Below are 20466 nucleotides of genomic sequence, written 5' to 3' on the forward strand. Positions count from 1 at the left end.
TGCAGCAACAAAAGTTTCCAGTGCTTCCCACAATCCTTATAAAATAAAAAGCTTCACAAAATTTTTCCTTCATTGGTGATTACAATCATGGTTAAGTACAGTATAAAGGTATTTTGAATCTGTATTATTAAAATATATTCAATAAAGTATAACATTACCATATATCAAGAACAGTTTGCGTAACTTCTGTTCATACTAATTCTTTGGGTTAACAGGATTAGCTGAATTTGGCCAGAAGCATAACATTTTTACAGTTATTATAATACTTCAGTTATACTTGGCTTACTGTTTTTAATTAGGACCATAATTGTATTCCATATGGCTCTCATTAAAGCCAATGTTTGAAAGAAAGGAGCAGCAGTCAGACCTATGGAGGTAACTGCAGCCAATGACATGTGTCATTAATGGGGAACAGTCATGCTTTTCTGTCTTTTAATAGCAAAAGTACTCTTTTATGCGAGCAATTTGAAAAAGAAAAAACACAACACATTGTTGATGTAATCTATGGCATTTAGGGGACAGGCTGGCCATGCACTGCATACCGCATGCCACTATGAGTTGGTGGAAGAATTCAGAATCCCAAAAATCAACAAAGCTACATGAGTTGACTTTACTGTTCCACTATTTTCTGGGGGACTTACGCAAAAATGGCTGCATTATTTCATTCCACAATTTTCCAAAGGTACCACATGAAAGAATACATGCAAGTGATTATTGTCCTTTAACGCTGACCCTTTCAGTGTAAAGATACGGCTTTCTAAAGTTTACATTTTAACATTCCACATCAAAAACTCTAGTTCGCATACCATATCCTGCCTCATTTTCAAAATGAAGACAAATTGCTCTATCAAAAAAAGCATTTAAAACATACTGTATGCTTAAAATTGCTTAACTGAAAGTATTCTAGTCCTTGCTTAATTTAGGTTAATTCTGAAATGCAGCAAGAGAGATGGAGCTTGGAAATGCATCTGTGTTAATTGATCTGAATTGATCTAAAGCTTTGTGTGTATACCAATTTTATTTATATTATTTTAGATGAAACAATGACCAGTAATGAAGTCAAACATCTTAAATTCTCCTTCTGCTTTCATCCCTGACTTCAGAATTATACAATGTATTATTGCAGACATGCTGTATTTCATAGTAGTTTGTACTATGCAGTTTGTTAAATTGTAATGTTCATGCAGTGTAAACATTCTTATGGCTAAAGTATATGCGTGTGATGAGACATACAAAAGATACATGGCACTGGAGAATTCACATACAACAGCAAACAAATGGCAACAACCCATTCATACTTAAACTGTTTTTAGACTCCAGAGTCATCTGTGGCTGCAAGTGAATGTTTTAAGGGCTTTTGTACTTTTCTTGCATTGCCTTGATATGGCCCAATTGTTACATGTGAAAAATAATGTTCAACCTTGTATCAAAGCCTATTATTTTAACATTACTATTAATAGCAACAGAATACAAACCTGTGTTATTGTTGAAATATTCAATTTGCTTAGCCATCCTCCACGACCTGTTGTCATTCTTCTATGGCAAAAATAATTATTATCATAATCATATTAGTGCATTAGAAATAAATCAAGTATAGTATTCACATGCATTTTGCTAGTCTAAAAGTTTAGGCATATATACAGTAGGAAAAAAAGTACAATAGGTTTCTCTATTATAGTGATTTTATGAAGAATAATAAAGATTGGACAGAACTGAGCATTCCATTACATGAAATTTCAGCCATTATTTATTTATTTTTTTAAATTCAGGAGAAGGATTTGTTTTTTTCCCAAGAAACCAAGTTTAATGAATTCAATATTGAATTCAAAAACTAAAAAAATATTAGTACATATGTAACAAAAATAAGACAACTTCCAGAATGTATTAATAGCATTTGAGTATTATCATGGTCAAAATTCTTTATATAAAAAGAAAAAAAAATGAATACCTTTTAAATATGTGATGCAGTTCCAAAATATACTTTTTCAGGTTCATGTTGTACTTAAACCTCTCCAACATTCCACACACAAGCCTGTCTACTTAAGATCCCAACATAAAATAAAGCAGCTTTCTTTATTAGTTATTTGCTATCAAACAAGTGAAGTGTTCTCAGTTCAAATAACTGGCCCTATTATTAAGAGCAGAACAGTCTGGTTCTTGCTCAGAAACACTTTGTAAAAATAATAGTAAGCTTAAAAATCCTTAAATAGAACTCTCAGAACCAGGGGCAGTCCTAGCCTGTTTGGTGCCCTGGGCAAACACCATGCCCATGCCAGCGTTCTAATAAACATTGAACAAAATCAGTGCAATAAAACAAACTATTGGAAATGTAATGTCTAACAGAGACAAAATCAAATTTTACATTTATACAGCACCAAAATATTTCGTTATAGTGTAAAGAATGTTCACTTTAGTACCATATCCAGTCATCAGTTCACCAGGTCACTAATAACTACATAAACCTTGTCTCTCAGAGCTGCAGTCAGTTTATTATTTTGGGTTAACTTTCCCCGCCTACCACTCTCCACTACGCGAGTTATTTGCATTAGTAAGTTAGCACTCAAACATATATATCCATGCAAAATAAACTCTCACTAACTCAAATCATTTCATCAACATGTTCAAAATCTCATTGGCGATATTTCACCGTTTTAAAGCCTGTAACGTGCACTGCAATTATGGCGAATTTATTAACCTGTGATAAAGAATAGAGAGAGCACACACTTTGAGCTGGCGTCAGCTTCACACGGGAGAATTTATTCATCCTGTTTGCTGTGTTCTGCTCTGTGCTGGTCGCACAAGGAGCGCCCATCTAACGATTTCTGCGATTTCACACAACCCAGGAAAAATTAATTGTGACATAATGGGATTGGATTGACAATACTGTATTATGAATGAAATGTGCTTTATTTGGAAGCACCCCGCCCCCCTCCCCTTTCAACAGGTTGTGTGTGAGACTTCAGCAAGCAGGCGCATCGAGGGCCCTCACGCTCACTTATCGCATATATGGGTGCGATATAATTTGCAACGATGTGTTTTCTAAATTCTAAGTTTATATCATAATGTCTGCTGCTTTTGTGCTTGTTTTTATTTTGTTTTATTTTGCAAGCTGGTTATTAGAGGATGCCCACCCCTCTCCTCCCCGTGCGGCAAGCTGCAAGCAGCAGGCGCACCTCGCAAATGGAGGGTGCCCTTACTCCCCACAAATGGGCAATAGAAAACCGATCTGTGCCCATGCAATCCCAAAAATGCGCTGGCATGATGTCCGGGCAGCATGGGCACGCGCAAAAAACCCACATTTTTTTGCCGATGCTCAAGATGCCACCCCCACCACGATGCCGCCCTGGGCAACGGCCAATGTCACCCATATCAAAAACCGCCACTTCTTAGAACAATTCACCAGAAACCAGACTGAACATATTTTTCTATTTCAGAGTAAATCTGTGATCAAAAAAAAAAGTAAATTTGACCTTTATCCAAGGCAAATATCTCAGTCTATTTGCAGCAATCAATAGAAAGATGGCTACATTTGCTAAAATAAATTAAAACTCCGCAGGAGAAAAAAAAAAAAAAGTTTTCCAAAGAAAAATATAAAAAAGAATGTACAACATCAGGACAGCTAAACGAAAAACATTTAAAATTGCACGGAGTAACATAGGTGAGTAAGAAATTTCAGGTCTGACTGATACAAGGCAGTACAGCCAAACATACCTATCACAGAACATTGAAACTGTTTTGCTAGATAGAAGTATATCATATCTGTAAATACTTTTAAAGACTGAAACGTATTTTGTACCAAGTAGATGTTTTTCTCCCTGTCCCAGCTTTCAATTTGCTTCAACTTGCCATTTAGATTAAATCTCACAGCACTCTGGGTGATATTTGTAAAGAAGTAGGCCAACTATTGGTAAAGTGAGGTCTGTGGCTGATTAAAGTTTTAAATAAATAATTGCCAGATTCACAGCTTCAGGTGGGGGCGTGGGTAGCATGGCAAAGGCGGGTCCCGTGCGCAATGTGGGAGCAGACGGCCCTGCACTTAGTGCACAGGTGCAGGATCGCCCACACCCTTAAATGACGCCGGAAGCTGCTGATTGCCGTGGTATTTCCCTTTTTAAATGCGAGGACTTGCAAGTGTGACTGGAAGGAAAAAAACTAAACAAATGAGTGGAGGTAAAAAGGATAAGAGAGGCAGGAGAGTGAGAGAGAGCCAGCACAAGGAAAGGAAGCAGACAGACAGGTATGGAGCCCCAGAGTGGAATGTGTGTGGCCAGCACTCAATAGCAGAAGCAACCATTGGGCTCAGCAATGTGCCCTCTACAGGAGGAGCCGATGGACTAGCAGCGGTGGGAGGACAGGGCGCTTGTGCCAGGAGGAACTGACAGACTGGCAGCGGAACGAGTGGCGACAAGGACATGGTATGCAAAATCCGAGAAAGGATTAGACAAGGAGGAGTCCGTTTTAAAGGAGCACCGAGGCTAGTGTTTAGAGAAGTTTCCTGACTATGCTTTAACCTGTGATTTTAATGGATTTAAATTTATTTGAATTTTACCTCCACCTCACCTTTGGTTTTTATTTATGGAATGTTTATAACGCTGCACTTTTTGAACACCGCTTGTTTTAATATAAGCACTATACTGACGCCTCTTTGGGAAAGTATTGAGACTACTGGTGTGTGGCCTTATTTCTTTACTACCTTATTACCAATAATTGTAGGTTTTCAAATTAGATATTGATTTATACATCCATCATGTTAATCATATATGATCAAAAGGATAACATACCCCTGAATCTAGAAATGCAACTCCAATACTCTGATCAATAAGCAGTGAAAACAGCATTATAGCCAAAAAGCAGAAAGTTATATTTCAAACAGTGCTTTGTAACATTGTGTAACATATTGATAAAGGAGACTGTCAAAGAGCCCAGAAGTGCACAAACAGAACAGAGTTGTAAAAAGTACTCAGAAACGATACTCAAGTAAAAAGTCAAAGTACTTGACCAAAACTGTAACTGAAGTATTACAATTAAAAATGATTTGATTTAAAAGTAAAAATATGTTTTCAGAAGTACGAGTACCAAAAGTAACAGTAAATATTAAAATAATCAGATGGTGCAAGGCATTTCTAGAGAACAGAAGAAGTTTAACTTTATGTTTTACTACAGAAATGCACAACAGAATAAATCAATCATGCAGATGCAACCATGACTTTGATCAGAACAAACTACAATTTGTGTCACAGTAAGATATCAAGTGTGGTAGTAGTGAGTGTGGCTATGCCTCCCCTATTAGGATACCTGGCAGCATTAGATGAGGCACCCTGAATCCAGAGAGAATACTAAAATTCAAAAATAAAAAATAGTTAAATAAAAAAGCGCTCACAACCTTATCACTTAAATAGACACAATGCATTTTCCACCCCAAAAAAAAAAAAAAACACCACCACTTGGTTTATTACACTTCACTGAAGTGAAGATTACTTTAGAAGGGCAATTACTAAATAGTAATACAATTTCAGAATTGCCATTGATCTTTAACTTAATTCTCTTATGGAAGCTGTGGTTTCATTTGCTGAATTTGGTAACCAATTTTATCTTTAAAGTAGTTGCTTGAGCACTCATGTAAAACTACATAAATAACTACAATTTAACTCAAGACATTTTATTGAATTTATTAAAATCAAACAACACTCCCTACACAACCAAGGGTTTTAGAAAATGAAAGAAAAAAAAAAAAAAAAGAAAAAAGGTTTGAAACTAATCAACCCCTATCTCTGAGAAAGAGAGCTAGGCCAGCAGTGTAAAACATTTGAACAAATGAATAAATTAATAAATGAATAAAGATAAATGGAGTAAAAGAGGGGAGAGAACCTGCATCCTCGATTTAAATGCTTATTCTAAAATGTTATTGATTAGATCCTGCCAGGTTTTGAAAAAGTTCGGCACAGATCCTCTAAGTATGAATTAGATTTTTTTCCAGTTTTAAATAGTATATAACATCAGTTACCCACTGACTTGGAATAGGGGAGTTAGGATTCTTCCAATTGAGCAAGATAAGTCTACGTGCCGATAGTGTAGTAAAGGCAATTGCAGTTTGTTTGTCCATCTCCACTAACTCAAGGTATATTAAAATCTCCAGAAAAAACAGACATATACTAGTTGTTTGTCTCACATGAATTCATATTTTAATGCACTCCTAGAGGCAATTTAAAATTGTACAGAATATTTCCCCTACACATACATTAAACCAAGTTGCAATAGTATTATACTACACTAGCTCAATTTCAATAAAACAAAATAAAAAATAGCAAGTACAAATCTAAGAGTCAAAGTTTAACTGAAGAATGCTCTGGACATGGGTCAATTCTGTTAAACAGAACAAAATAAAAGTTACACACTTTGCAATTAAGGGGAAGTCTGAGCATCAATATCTATCTATTTTATCTTCGTAAATTATTAGATCATTTCCTGTACATCTGCTATTCTAAGTTCACCCTTGCACACAAAACTGAAGTATTCACTTAATATGCCTACATATTCCTTAGTCATTACAACTCTAGAAGATTCTGGGTCGGCAGGCCAGTTTTCTGTTAGCTGTCCTCGAGTTCAAATTTCATAAGGTATCAGCAATATTTATGGCTTGAAGGAAAACACTCTTATATGAGCTCTCAAACAACAAGGGACAGGAAGATCTTGTAGTCTGCGAGGGGTGAAGGAAGTGATGACAAGATCTCATAGAACTCCAAGTCTGTCTCCTCCAGTTAAACAGCAACATTTACAGCCAGGCTCACTCTAGTATTTTAGTAATTCAGCTTGTAAGAATCTGCTGCAATATCTTGGCACACCATGACACTTATTTTTGAATGATGTATAGCATTCTATTGGCAGTGTCTGAGCAACACAGAACTATAACCCAAGTTGACAATACTCCTGATTGGTCTCTTTTATGACTTTATAATAGTTTGGCCTGTGTAATGAGAACTTGCTAGAAAATGAAGTAAAAAGTATTCCGTTTGACATAAAAATGTAGTGGGGTAAAAGTAGCCCTAGATAAAACATGTACTTAAATAATGTAGTTCTACTTCATTATTTTGAACCTCTGATAAACCATACATGCAACAGCTTATTCAACTTTGATTTTAAAGAAGCCTGTGATGTAACAGCAACACTAATCAAGTTTGATATCTTCTGAGAAAGTGATTGTTTGTAGCCGACAATTGTATTGTCCTGTCAAACCTCCTCCCACGTAAATATTAGCTGTAAATAGTGTTCTGTTCCTAAACTGTGATCGGAGTTCAGAATAAGATTTACTGTTCTCCTTACTCATTATAAAAGTTAATGAATTTATGGAAAGGCAGCTTATTGTAAAAACTTCAGCTCTAATACCCCCTAAAATTTTAGGGGTAATCATTTGTTCTGTCCTTTTAAATGAATGTTCTTAAGCACTGCAGTATATCCAGAAAGCAGTTAAGAATTCCAAGCAATTGGTGGAAAAGGAACACCAATCTTTACTTAAATGGGAAGAGATGGTTAAACAGAATTCAGATTCATCATCCAAGTTCAGTACAACAAGCCATAAAACACATTGCCGGGAGCAAGGCTATCCAGTAAGACAAGTGCTACTGAAACCAACTGATTTACAATTAGTCAGTATATTAGTTATTTTGTGAGGCTACTAGAGACAGTAGCTTCATGAAGCATACAAAACGTCCAATAAACTACAATAGTATTCTTGAATAAGGATCCATTTACCTCTATAAAATAACAGGACTTTGGATCAAAATGCTGTCCTTTAAAAATTTCATTTGCCATTACACTTGTTTTGTGCCACTTTGTAAAAAAGGCTCCTGTGCCTTTAAGGCGCTGAAACATGATCATGTATAAAACGTGGCGTGTGCAGTGAGCATGTTCATTTGTGAGATGTACCTCGTGAAAGCAGGAACTACTGGAGCCACTAAAGAAAGTTTAAATTTGTGCGTTGTTGACCAAATGTAAGGGCTTATGTATTTAGAAGTTAAGTGTTAAAGTTAGAGAGAAAACTGTTCTGAATTAGTAGGTTAATATTTTACGTTTCCACATTGAAATTGTAATTGCAAACACCTTACGTTGAAAGTGTGAAGCTATAGTGCCACCTATTGGACATTTGTGTATAGCATAGTGAGATAACATGTATATATGTACTAAATGTCTTATTTTGTTGTTTGCCTGTTAGAACCACACATACACCTACTCACCTACCTATACAGTTGTTCTACTTCATGTGAAATTTTGGCATCTCAACATTAAAGCGATGTTCCTGAAATGGTTGGATTAGTTCCTGTGTTTTAACCGACACACCACAGTGACTACAGCGTATTGCAAGTCTGCCTTTCTTCATAACAATTTGGTCCTTCGAGCCGGAACGCAGTGGTTACTGTGGAACATGTATCCTTACTCCAACCAGCAAGCTGGAGCGACCTATCCAAGAAGACAGTCACACCCTCCGTGTTACTTAGAGGATTATGATTTAAGCTATGCAGGCTACAGGGTTCTAGAAGCATCATCTTCACTGAGGCCAGGAGTACTGCACACAATTTACCAAAAAGAGGATTATAATGCCAGCAGAATGTTGTTACCTCAAACTCTGCAAGCTCAAGCAACACCAAATCATAGAGAACTAATGATAACTTCACCAGGAGCACAGAATAATTCTCATAGAAAGCTACAGCTTGGGAGAGACTATAAACACTCACAATCAAAGACGGCTAGCCTTTCTAATATTAGTCCTGACTCATTAAGAAGGTCTGGACCAGTTCCTGCACCACGGACTGTCTATCAAACACCAGTGCCATCTCCTAGGACTTCAAATGCCCCTTGTAACTACAACTACAATGAGGACCTGCCAAGAATGCAGAAACAGTGGAAAGGAGATAATGTAAGTAATAATAGGTTTTAATGCACCTTTATCACCTGTCCACGAGCAGGAGGTTCCTCAACTAGCCAGGAGTCTGATGTGATGCTTCAACTAATGGAAGAGATGGTGGCACGGATGCGTGAAATGAGAGCCCAAAGTAGACAAGCCAGAATTCCATCCTGCTCTTCTCCACCTAGACCAGATTCCCTTTCCCATTTTACCAGATTTTGGTTGAGCACCTGAAGTTAGAGGAAGCCCATTTAATAGCTGATGCATACCTGAACTCTCTTTACCCATATACTGATACCATGGCAACTCTTACTGAGAAATATGGACAACCTCATCAATTGGCTTTGAAGAAAATTTCAGCAGTCATGAACTCTCCAGCAATTCGTAGTGGGGATACAGAAGCTTTTGAAAAGTTTGCTTTAAATGTGCAAGCATTAGTAGGTATGCTGGGAACCATAGGGTCTAAGGGTGACATTGAACTCCGATGTGGATCTCATGTAGCTCGTCTGTTGACAAAGCTTCCACCAGACCTTCGGGAGAACTTCCGTAGACACATGCTGCATAGACCAGGAGCAACCTATACTTTACTTGATCTCTCAACTTGGTTAAAATTTGAAGTGTGGTTTCATGATTCAGGAGGACAGCCCAGACAAGTGGAGAAACACAGAGAACCTAAACGTGGACCAAAACCAATTACGGTGTTACTTGGAGCAAACCAAAGCTCTGCGACTGAGACTTCCAACCCTTCTATAGATGAGCCATCAGAGAAGAAGAAGAAAGAAAAGCCTAAACCTTACTGCCCATATTGTGAAAATACAGAGCACTTCCTTAGTCAATGTCCCACATTCCAGCAGTTCACTAAAGAGCAAATTATAGACTGGATCAAAACCAAGAAACGATGCTGGAGGTGTGGACGTTCGTATCAAGCAGCTCAGTGTAATCTCAAAAAACCCTGCAATATATGTAAAGGGAAACATCTTAAGGTCTTGCATGAAGTTAACACTCTCCCCCCAAAACAGGATACATGTGTGCTGAGATCATCTACCAAGACTCTTTATGGTGACAGACCCACTGATGGCAGTTATGTATTGCTTAAGGTAGTTAAGGTAATGCTTTATAATGGCAACAGAGCCTTGGAAACCTACACAGTGTTAGAGAATGGCTTCGAACGGACTCTCTTGCTTTCAGCAGCAGCTAAAGAGCTTGGCTTTGAGGGACAATCTGAAAAGATGATGTTAAGGACAGTTAGACATGACATTGAGACATTAGAGGGAGCATCAGTTTCATTTATGCTAACTCCTGCAAACACAGCCACAAAGGAAATTTAAGATCCTGCATGCCTTTACTGCAACGCGGCTAGCATTGGGTGAACATTCCTACCCGATTACTACTCTTCAGGAGAAGTATCAACACCTTAAAGGTTTGAATATTCCTCATTTTGAAAATGCGCGTCCCCTTCTACTCATTGGAGCTGACCATTCCCACTTACTCAACCCACTCGAGCCTGTACACCTTGGCCCACCACGAGGGCCAGCAGCAATCAAGATTTCTTTGGGATGGACAATGCTAGGACCTGTAAGGGGACTTAAACATCAGATGTCTTCCACGCAGTGCTTGTTTTCTTCCTTCCAGTCCCCAGATACTGAACGGTTTAAAAATGTGGAAAGACTTTGGCAACTAGATTGCTTGCTCTATAGGAATGTTGAATCAGTCACTCGATCAAAGCAGGATAAAGAAGCCATACTTCTTCAAAGTCAAACTACTTGAATAAAAGTGGACGGAATTGAGCGATACGCAACCCCTTTGTTATGAAGAAGTGACATGCCCTGCCTGAGTTCTTCATTAGAAGCAGTGATGCCAAGTCTCAGAAGTACAGAGAAAAGACTAGCAAAAAATCCAATCCTTAGGTCACTTACCAAAGGAAGCACAGTCTGAAATGAGTGATCTGTGGCTAGCTCAGAATCAAAGACATTCTTCAGAGCCTACACTGGGTTTATGCTGGTATTGCTCTTCTGACACTCTAGGCTACAGGCATCGGGAAATTAAGTATGACAGGCCCACACTAAGGAATATTTATAAAGTTCTAGCAAGTCAGTATGACCCACTTGGGTTCCTTATTCCATTCACTACTCGGGCAAAGGTATTAGTTCAGCAGCTCTGGCAAAAGGAGCGACATTGGGATGACCCTCTCTTCCCTGAAGATTTACTTCAGGCCTGGTACTCATGGGAGGCAGAGCTAATTCACTTGTCAAAGGTTACATTCCCCCGGTGCTACCAAACAACTGATATGGATGTTCCAGAAACCAGACAGGAGCTGCATATATTCTGTGATGCCTCAGAACGGGCCTATGGTTCAGTGGCCTATCTTAGAATGGAAGACGGTAAAGGCAACCGGCAGGTTTCCTTTGTAATGGCTAGATCCAGAGTAGCCCCAAAGCATCAGCCCAAGGTTAGAACTTTGTGCCGCTTTAACTGGGGCTCAAGTTTCCAAGCTACTCAAAACAGAAATATCCATACCGATCAGCAGTGTCACTTTGTGGACAGACTCAACAACTGTTCTTAATTGGCTTCATTCTAATTCATGCCGATTTATGGTATTTGTGGACACCAGAGTAGCAGAGATTCAAGAGCTAACAGAACATGATATCTGGCGCTACATAGATTCTGTTAATAACCCTGCTGATTACATTACTAGAGGAAAGATCTTAGAGATAGCGAAACCAGGTCACTGCCGATTTGGACCACCCTTTCTCCTACAGCACCAAAGGGATTGGCCTGAAATGACTTGTACCAATGTTGCTGAAGATATAGCCGAATTAAAGCCTCTTAAACCCTGTACAGTCCTCCTACTTTTAGTACCAGCTATTCCAGATACTAGTCAGTTTCGCACCTATGGTGAGTTGTTAGAAGCCACTGTGAGATTAGTTGAAGGAGCTGAACAAGATCATCAACTTTGTGCCTCCGATTACCAAAAGGCTGAATTGCTACTTGTATGAAGGGCTCAAATAGTTTTCCTGATGAGTTCAATCAATAACATGAAGGTAAACCTGTTTCTACTAGTAGCAGACCGATAGCCTTATCTCCAGAATTTGACCATTCCAGTGAAATTATCAGAGTTGGTGGTAGGCTGCGACGAGCTGAGCAGTTGGAATGTGATGCAATGCATCCTATTATATTGGATCCTACTCACCCTGTGACAAAATTACTGATTCAAAGATTCGATGAACAACTTAGTCACCCTGGACCAGAACGTTTATTTGCTGAAATTAGGCGCACATACTGGATCCAAGGAGAGGAAGAGAGGCAATTAGGAAACGTCAGCATATTTGCAGAGAGAGTGTCAAAGATGGCGAGCTAAACCTCAAATGCCTAAGATGGCCGATCTGCCACTAGCCCGGCTCTGTTTATTTAAGCCAGCATTCTATAGTACTGGAGTGGATTCTTTATTGTGAATGTCGGCCGTCATAATGAAAAGAGATAGGGAGTAGTATTTAAATGTCTTACAACCAGGTGTGTCTATTTGGATATATTTAATAGCATGGATGCAGACTTTCTTAATGACCCTTTGACGCTTTATTCCAAGACGGGGAAAACCCTATGAATTGCTATGTGATCAAGGTACAAATTTCCGTGGAAGTAATCGAGAGTTGTGTGAGGCCTTTGCAAGTTTAACAAGTGATCTTAAGTTGCTTCTGGCCAAACAAAAAATTAGGTTCCAGTTCAATCCACCAGGTGCACCACATTTTGGTGGTGCTTGGGTGCAGGAGATCCGTTTGAGAAAGACTGCACTTAATATAACCTTGGGGTCCCAAACAGTTACTGAAGAGGTGCTGAGGACAATTCTAGTGGAAGTAGAAGGGATCTTAAACGCAAACAAGATCTGTCACTTCGTTTAGAATGTTGATACAATTTAACTCATCCAGTTGTCCTTTTTGTATTCCACCACTCAACCGCCTTCCGATTTCTGTTACTGCAAATTTGACACCGACTTTAATCTACAACTAAAATATAAGGTTATATGGCATCCAAGTAAACTATGTTCTCCTTTAACCCTATGTCACTTATTACCTGAAGAAAGTTATCCAACACCAATTGGCATTGTGTCAAATGTACAATAATTGCTCAGTTACACTCAATACTTGCCATCACCACTTTTTGTTGTTAAGTCCTTGCAACTAAAGCTACCTATAGTTGCCTATCAGTCTTTCATATCACCATTTTAGTCCACTCTTCTTTACAAAGTTGCTTTAATTGAGAAACACTTCTCGGTTTTTCCACAATTTGCTTCTTTCTCTGGTTTGTGGTTGATTCTTTCAAAATGGAATTGACCATGCACTTAATTGACACTTGCCTTTCAAGTCAAATTCTTCCTCTGCTGATTGTTGGTTCAGGGCCAACTATCTTCTCAATATGTCATAAACTTGCTTTTTGCCTAACCTAGCACTTGAGCTGAATATCTGGGACCTTAACGTGCATCTAAGAATTAAAAAAGACATAATATCCAAATATCCATAACACATACAAGCAAGCACTATTATTTAGTCTGAATATTTCATTTCATAAGCAGTAGGCCTCGCATCTTTATCATTTGTCCAGTGACAATTCATAGCCAGATAACCAATTGTTAACAGTACCTTCCATTTCTGGCAGGAAATAATGGCAAATGATGGAGATGACACTGGTTTATTAGAATAACACTCAAAGGGACCTTAAGAACTGTATCTTTGCATATTACATCTTTAGTACTCACCTGACCTGTAGATACAAGCATTGTGGAATGAGCTGCAACAAAGTGAGGTGAATTTCCATTCATCAAAGAATCTTGTAAGGAAGGGGGCAACTCCGTAGCATTAGTTCTAAGCCTCTTCAAACTTTCCATATATTCATTACTGAAATTCAGAAGAATATTCTTTTTAAATTTTCTGCATATAATAATTTCAACAAAAACACATTAATGCTAGTTTAGAAGAGATACAACTGAACATATTTTGTACATTTATTCCAACTTCAAATAAGCAGAATAAGAATACATCGGTTCTTATTTATGTATGCAAATACTTTAATATTGTTACATAAAAATAGGTTAAGATTTGTAAAAATTACTGAAAATTTAAAAGGGCTCTCTGGTCAAAAAAAAAAAAAAAACACCACACCCAAAATCTGAAGGCTTTATTTGTTTCTCATTATTAATTTAAACTTGCACTTAAGCAATAACCAAACTGCAAAATTTGTTTAAGATTTACAGGATAGCATTACTGAGGTGGGTTGGCACCCTGCCCGGGATTGGTTCCTGCCTTGTGCCCTGTGTTGGGTGGGATTGGCTCCAGCAGATCCCCATGACCCTGTGTTCGGGTTCAGCGGGTTGGAAAATGGATGGATGGAAGATAGTGTTAATTGTTAAGAGTCTTGTTATTCTTTTGACATATCAAGCAAGTTAAAGGAAAACAAATAAAATAACCTCCGATCATGGATCCGAGCACAATGAATCATCGTCAGCTAATATTGCATTTCTTAATTCAAGATTTCTTAATGGCAAAGTGCTAGTGCTGTCAGAATTCATCATAGACTCCAACCTTGACATGCTATGCCCAACAGAAACCTAGCAAAAACCAAATGATTTTATGTCTCTCATGGAGACAACACCTGGATACATTTACTTCGCAATGCCTCACTGCTCATGACTAGGCTTAGGAGTCACAGTAATTGTTAGAGCAGAGCTAAACAGCAAAATCCCAATTGACTGCATATTGTCTTTCGAGTGTCTGGCTCTTAAACTAACAATGAAATCAGGTCCCGTCTTACTCATTTTTCTCTACTGACCCCCAAAATACAATGTGTCTTTTTATCTGATCTGACTGAATTATTAACCAACTTAAATTTCCTTTCAAAGAGAGCAATTCTTCTTAGCGATTTTAACATCCATACTGACATTATTACATATAAAAATGAGAAATTAATTCCTATCTTTACTAGACTGTTTTGACTTGATGCAACAGGCTGATTTTCCTACTTACTTTAGTGGTCATATGTTAGACTTGAACTGTACATCTGGGTTATCTGTCGGCAACACTAATAGCAGCAATTTGGGACTCTGATCAAAAAAAACAGTACTTTTATTTATTTATTTTTTTGGTCTCGTCCAATGCGAGAGATGGATGCCTGAAGTGGAGCTCCGCTAGCAGCGGTGTTATTTTTCATATTATTTGCTTATTATCCCGAGATATCCTGTATCTATTCAACCCAAGGAGATTGCTACAGTATATGTAAGCATATACAGTGGTGCGAAAAACTATTTGCCCCCTTCCTGATTTCTTATCCTTTTGCATGTTTGTCACACAAAATGTTTCTGATCATCAAACACATTTACCCATTAGTCAAATATAACACAAGTAAACACAAAATGCAGTTTTTAAATGATGTTTTTTATTATTTAGGGAAACCTACATGGCCCTGTGTGAAAAAGTAATTGCCCCCTTGTTAAAAAATAACCTAACTGTAGTGTATCACACCTGAGTTCAATTTCCATAGCCACCCCCAGCCCTGATTACTGCCACACCTGTTTCAATCAAGAAATCACTTAAATAGGAGCTGCCTGACACAGAGACGTAGACCAAAAGCACCTCAAAAGCTAGACATCATGCTAAGATCCAAAGAAATTCAGGAACAAATGAGAACAGAAGTAATTGAGATATCAGTCTGGTAAAGGTTATAAAGCCATTTCTAAAGCTTTGGGACTCCAGCGAACCACAGTGAGAGCCATTATCCACAAATGGCAAAAACATGGAACAGTGGTGAACCTTCCCAGGAGTAGCCGGCCGACCAAAATTACCCCAAGAGCGCAGAGACGACTCATCCGAGAGGTCACAAAAGACCCCAGGACAACGTCTAAAGAACTGCAGGCCTCACTTGCCTCAATTAAGGTCAGTGTTCACAACTCCACCATAAGAAAGAGACTGGGCAAAAACGTCCTGCATGGCAGATTTCCACTGTTAAGCAAAAAGAACATTAGGGCTTGTCTCAGTCCTGCGGTGGGTTGGCACCCTGCCCAGGATTGGTTCCTGCCTTGTGCCCCGTGTTGGCTGGGATTGGCTCCAGCAGATCCCCGTGACCCTGTATTCAGATTCAGCGGGTTAGAAAATGGATGGATGGATGGGCTTGTCTCAATTTTGCTAAGAAACATCTCAATGATTGCCAAGACTTTTGGGAAAATACCTTGTGGACTGATGAGACAAAAGTTGAACTTTTTGGAAGGCAAATGTCCCGTTACATCCGGCGTAAAAGGAACACAGCATTTCAGAAAAAGAACATCATACCAACAGTAAAATATGGTGGTGTTAGTGTGATGGTCTGGGGTTGTTTTGTTGCTTCAGGACCTGGAAGGCTTGCTGTGATAGATGGAACCATGAATTCTACTGTCTACCAAAAAATCCTGAAGGAGAATGTCCGGCCATCTGTTCGTCAACTCAAGCTGAAGCGATCTTGGGTGCTGCAAACAGGACAATGACCCAAAACACACCAGCAAATCCACCTCTGAATGGCTGAAGAAAAACAAAATGAAGACTTTGGAGTGGCCTAGTTAAAGTCCTGACCTGAATCCAATTGAGATGCTATGGCATGACCTTAAAAAGGCGGTTCATGCTAGAAAACCCTCAAATAAAGCTGAATTACAACAATTCTGCAAAGATGAGTGGGCCAAAATTCCTCCAGAGCGCTGTAAAAGACTCATTGCTTAAGGGTGGCCCAACCAGTTATTAGGTTCAGGGGCACTTTTTCACACAGGGCCATGTAGGTTTGGATTTTTTTTTCTCCCTAAATAATAAAAACCATCATTTAAAAACTGCATTTTGTGTTTACTTGCGTTATATTTGACTAATGGTTAAATGTGTTTGATGATCAGAAACATTTTGTGTGACAAACATGCAAAAGAATAAGAAATCAGGAAGGGGGCAAATAGTTTTTCACACCACTGTATAAACATGGCCAACAAGAAAGGGGATCCGAAAGAATCGAAAACTAAAGCTGCACCCAAGCTCAGATCAGCAAGTCCTAGAAAGAGAGCAGGCTTGATCTATACCTAATCTTTCCTCTTAATTTTTACAATTATAACTAGAGGTGTGGGAATTCTCATACATAGAACGGTCCCAATTTGTAGCATCAGATGTAGTATTGGATCCTGAAGGGAGAGATGTAATGGTCATGGGAGACTTATCTAAACTGTAAAATGATCTTGATAAATGTTTATGCACCTAATATCGATAAGGAACTTATACAAAATTTATTTGCATCCATTCCCTATCTGAACACTCAAAGTTATAATGGCTGGGGACTTTGTGTTCTAAATCCACTTTTAGATAGGACTTCTTCCACAGGGGGAACAGCATCATACACCGCAAAGATAATTACAAAGTTTATAACGGATCACAACTTATATCAGACCCCTAGAGGTTTTTAAACCCAAATTCAAGGACATATTCTTTCTATTTACCAGTACATCATTGCTACTCAAGGATTGATTACTTCTTTATAGACAATAACTTCTTGCCTATGATTAAATCTTGCGAATACGATGCTATTGTTATTTCTGACCATGCACCTATGATCTTGGAGCTAAAATTACTAAGCCCCATACACTCACCCCGCAGATGGCGTCTCAGCCCACTTCTATTAGCAGACGAAAATTGTACGGAATTTATATCCAAACAAAATTCTTTCTAGAGACAAATACATCCTCCAAGATCTCTGCAGGAATACTCTGGAAAACTCTTAAGGCCTTCTTAAGAGGACAGATTATCTCATATCTTTCCCACAGAAATAAAAATGAAGTCAAGAAAACAGCAGAGATAAAAAGCGAAATTACTAGAATAGATGAAGAACATGCCAGACTACCAAGTGAGACTCTACATAGGAAAAGGCAGGCTCTGCATTCAGAACTAAACCTTCTGACAACTAAAGAAACTGAACTACTAATTTATAAATCCAGACATCATTACTATGAACATGGAGAGAAAGCTAATAAGCTTTTAGCTCAACAAATTCACAAGCAAGAAGTGCGCAACATAATCTCAGTAATCACCAACACGAACAGAGATAAATTCGTCGACCACAAAAATATAATGCACACTTTCAGAGACTACTATAAATCCTTATATACTACTGAGTTTAAAGAAGACAATACACAATCTAATGCATTTCTGGATACATTACAAATACCACAAATAGACACTTTTAGTGTGGAGGAACTTGAAAAACCTCTGGCGTTATCAGAATTACTAGAAGCTCCAAGTCACTCCAAGGAGGGAAAGCAGCAGGCCCTGATGGCTACCCTGCAGAATTTTACAAGAAATTCTCCGCTCAGCTAGCTCCTCTCCTATTAGCAACATTTACAGAAGCAAGAGATAACCAATCTCTTCCTCAAGCCTACACACATTATCGGCAATATACTAATAACCCAATTGTGCTCCACTCACTTAGAATCTGGAACCAATGTAGAAAACATTTTAAGACAGAGAAGCTTCTATCTGTGGCATCTCTGCAAGAGAACCACCTCTTTCAACCTTCGCAAACATATGCAGTTTTTAATATCTGGAAAAAATTTGGAATTAACTTGCTTAGAGATCTTTATATAGACAACGTCTTTGCATTCTATGAACAATTACATTCCAAATTTAACATTCCAACTACACACTTCTTTCACTATCTTCAAATCAGGAACTTTGTTAAACAGAACATTCCAGATTTTCCTCATCTTGCACCCACATCCATGCTGGAAAAAATATTGCTCAATCTCAAGGACTTGGACTCCATCTCTACAATATATAAAATCATTTTACAATCCCTCCCTTTCAAAGATCCAAGAGGACACTGGGAAAAAGATCTCTCAATTAATATATCAGAAAAGGAGTGGAAAGTAGCAATGCAGAGAATTCACTCAAGCTCCACATGTGCAAAGCATACAATTATACAACTCAAAATTATATATCGAGCACATCTGTCTCGACTAAAATTCTCCAAAATGTTTCCAGGGCATGATCCAACCTGCGAACGCTGCAAACTAGTTCCAGCCTCACTAGGTAACATGTTCTGGGCCTGCACCAAATTAACATCATTCTGGGAGAAAATTTTTAATTACCTTTCAAACAGCCTTGGTCTCACAATCCCTCCTAACCCATTAACAGCTGCGTTTGGGATTCTTCCAGATGGGTTTAAGGTGGAGAAAGACAAAAAAAATTGTGATTGAATTCACTACACTTTTGGCACGCAGACTTATTCTGATAAACTGGAAAAACCCAAACTCTCCTCTTTTAAGTCAATGGGAAACTGATGTGTTATACACTTTTTTCAAAACATGGCAGGATCTAATCAGTAATATTTTAAAATAAGCTCATAAAGCACAGAGAATTTATTAATTTAGGTATGTTTACAGGTCTTAAATTTCAAAGCGTTTGGCTTGCTCTCTCTCTGAGGGGTGGGGATCGATTTGTTCTGAACTCAATTTTGTTTTGTAAAACTTGATTGATTTGTATGGATTGCAATAAAATTACTTTGTAATAAAAAGGAAAAAAAAAAAAAACAGTACTTTCGTCCGTTTCATTACCTCTCTCTCCTCTTACCAGTAAACATCAAATTTTTCTCAGAAATCAAAAAATTTCTGATCTTTGTCTTTCTCCAACTACTCCATCAACGATCGATAGATAGATCGATTAATACTTTATTAATCCCAAGGGGAAATTCACATAATCCAGCAGCAGTATACTGATACAAAAAACAATATTAAAATAGTAATAAAAATGCATGTAAAATAATAGTACAGTAGATAGTCTTGTTGACTTCTATAACTCAGCCTTTCATAAAACTGCTGCTTTAAAGCATAAGGCGGTTTCCTTTAAGCACTCAGCTCCATGGTACAGTTCAGAGTAATGGTCTATGAAAGCAAACAGCTAACACCTTGAGAAAATGCCATGTCACTGGCCTCACCATGCATATCCAGGCTTTCTCTGGCCATCAGAAAGCTTACAGGGATGTACTAACTGCAGCGAAGAAAACCCATTACGGCAAAATGAGAGAAAGTGGCCATGATAACTCAAGGATTTCGTACTCTGTAGATAAACTACTTCAACCTGCATATGGCCCAATTACCCTCCACTACTGTACCCTGTGAAAAATGCCTCCACTTTTTCCATAATAAAATTAAAAATCAGAATATTTCAGCTAACAAATTCATCATACATTTACATCTTTCCCTGTCTTCCCAATTCATCCAGCTCATTTTCTAAAAATTTCCACCAGTTGCCTCTGCTTTTGGCAATGACCTGCTGTGTAAGATGAGACTGACTACTTGTGGACTGGACCCCATCCCCAAAACACTTCTTAAATCCTGCCTCCATGCCGTAATCCCAATTGTTACGACAATAACAAATACATCCCTTGATACTGTCTTTTTGCCAGCCACTTTAAAAATCACTTCTGTAACCCCAATGTTAAGAAGGTCTGGTCTTGATGCTTACAATCTTAATTTTTGGTCCATTTCTCATTTTTTCTATCATAAGTTCTTGAACGTGCTGTACCCT

The 20466-nt window shown here is 38.2% G+C and overlaps 1 protein-coding gene across 3 annotated transcripts in view; it reads right to left on the reverse strand.

Annotated features, from left to right (window-relative positions):
- si:ch211-195o20.7 (cytospin-A) overlaps positions 1-20466 on the reverse strand; it is a 72221-nt gene that overhangs the window by 17160 nt on the left and 34595 nt on the right. For 2 of the 3 annotated variants that reach the window (XM_039748359.1, XM_039748360.1), the window contains exons 6-7: positions 13650-13788; positions 1476-1536 (exon numbers count right to left, since the gene is read on the reverse strand). In XM_039748359.1, coding sequence (XP_039604293.1) covers positions 1476-1536; positions 13650-13788 — 200 coding nt within the window. The remainder of the gene's footprint in view (positions 1-1475; positions 1537-13649; positions 13789-20466) is intronic. The other variant, XM_039748361.1, reaches the window with a different exon arrangement.

The sequence above is a fragment of the Polypterus senegalus genome, chromosome 3 (assembly GCF_016835505.1).
Source record: "Polypterus senegalus isolate Bchr_013 chromosome 3, ASM1683550v1, whole genome shotgun sequence".
Lineage (NCBI taxonomy): Eukaryota > Metazoa > Chordata > Cladistia > Polypteriformes > Polypteridae > Polypterus > Polypterus senegalus.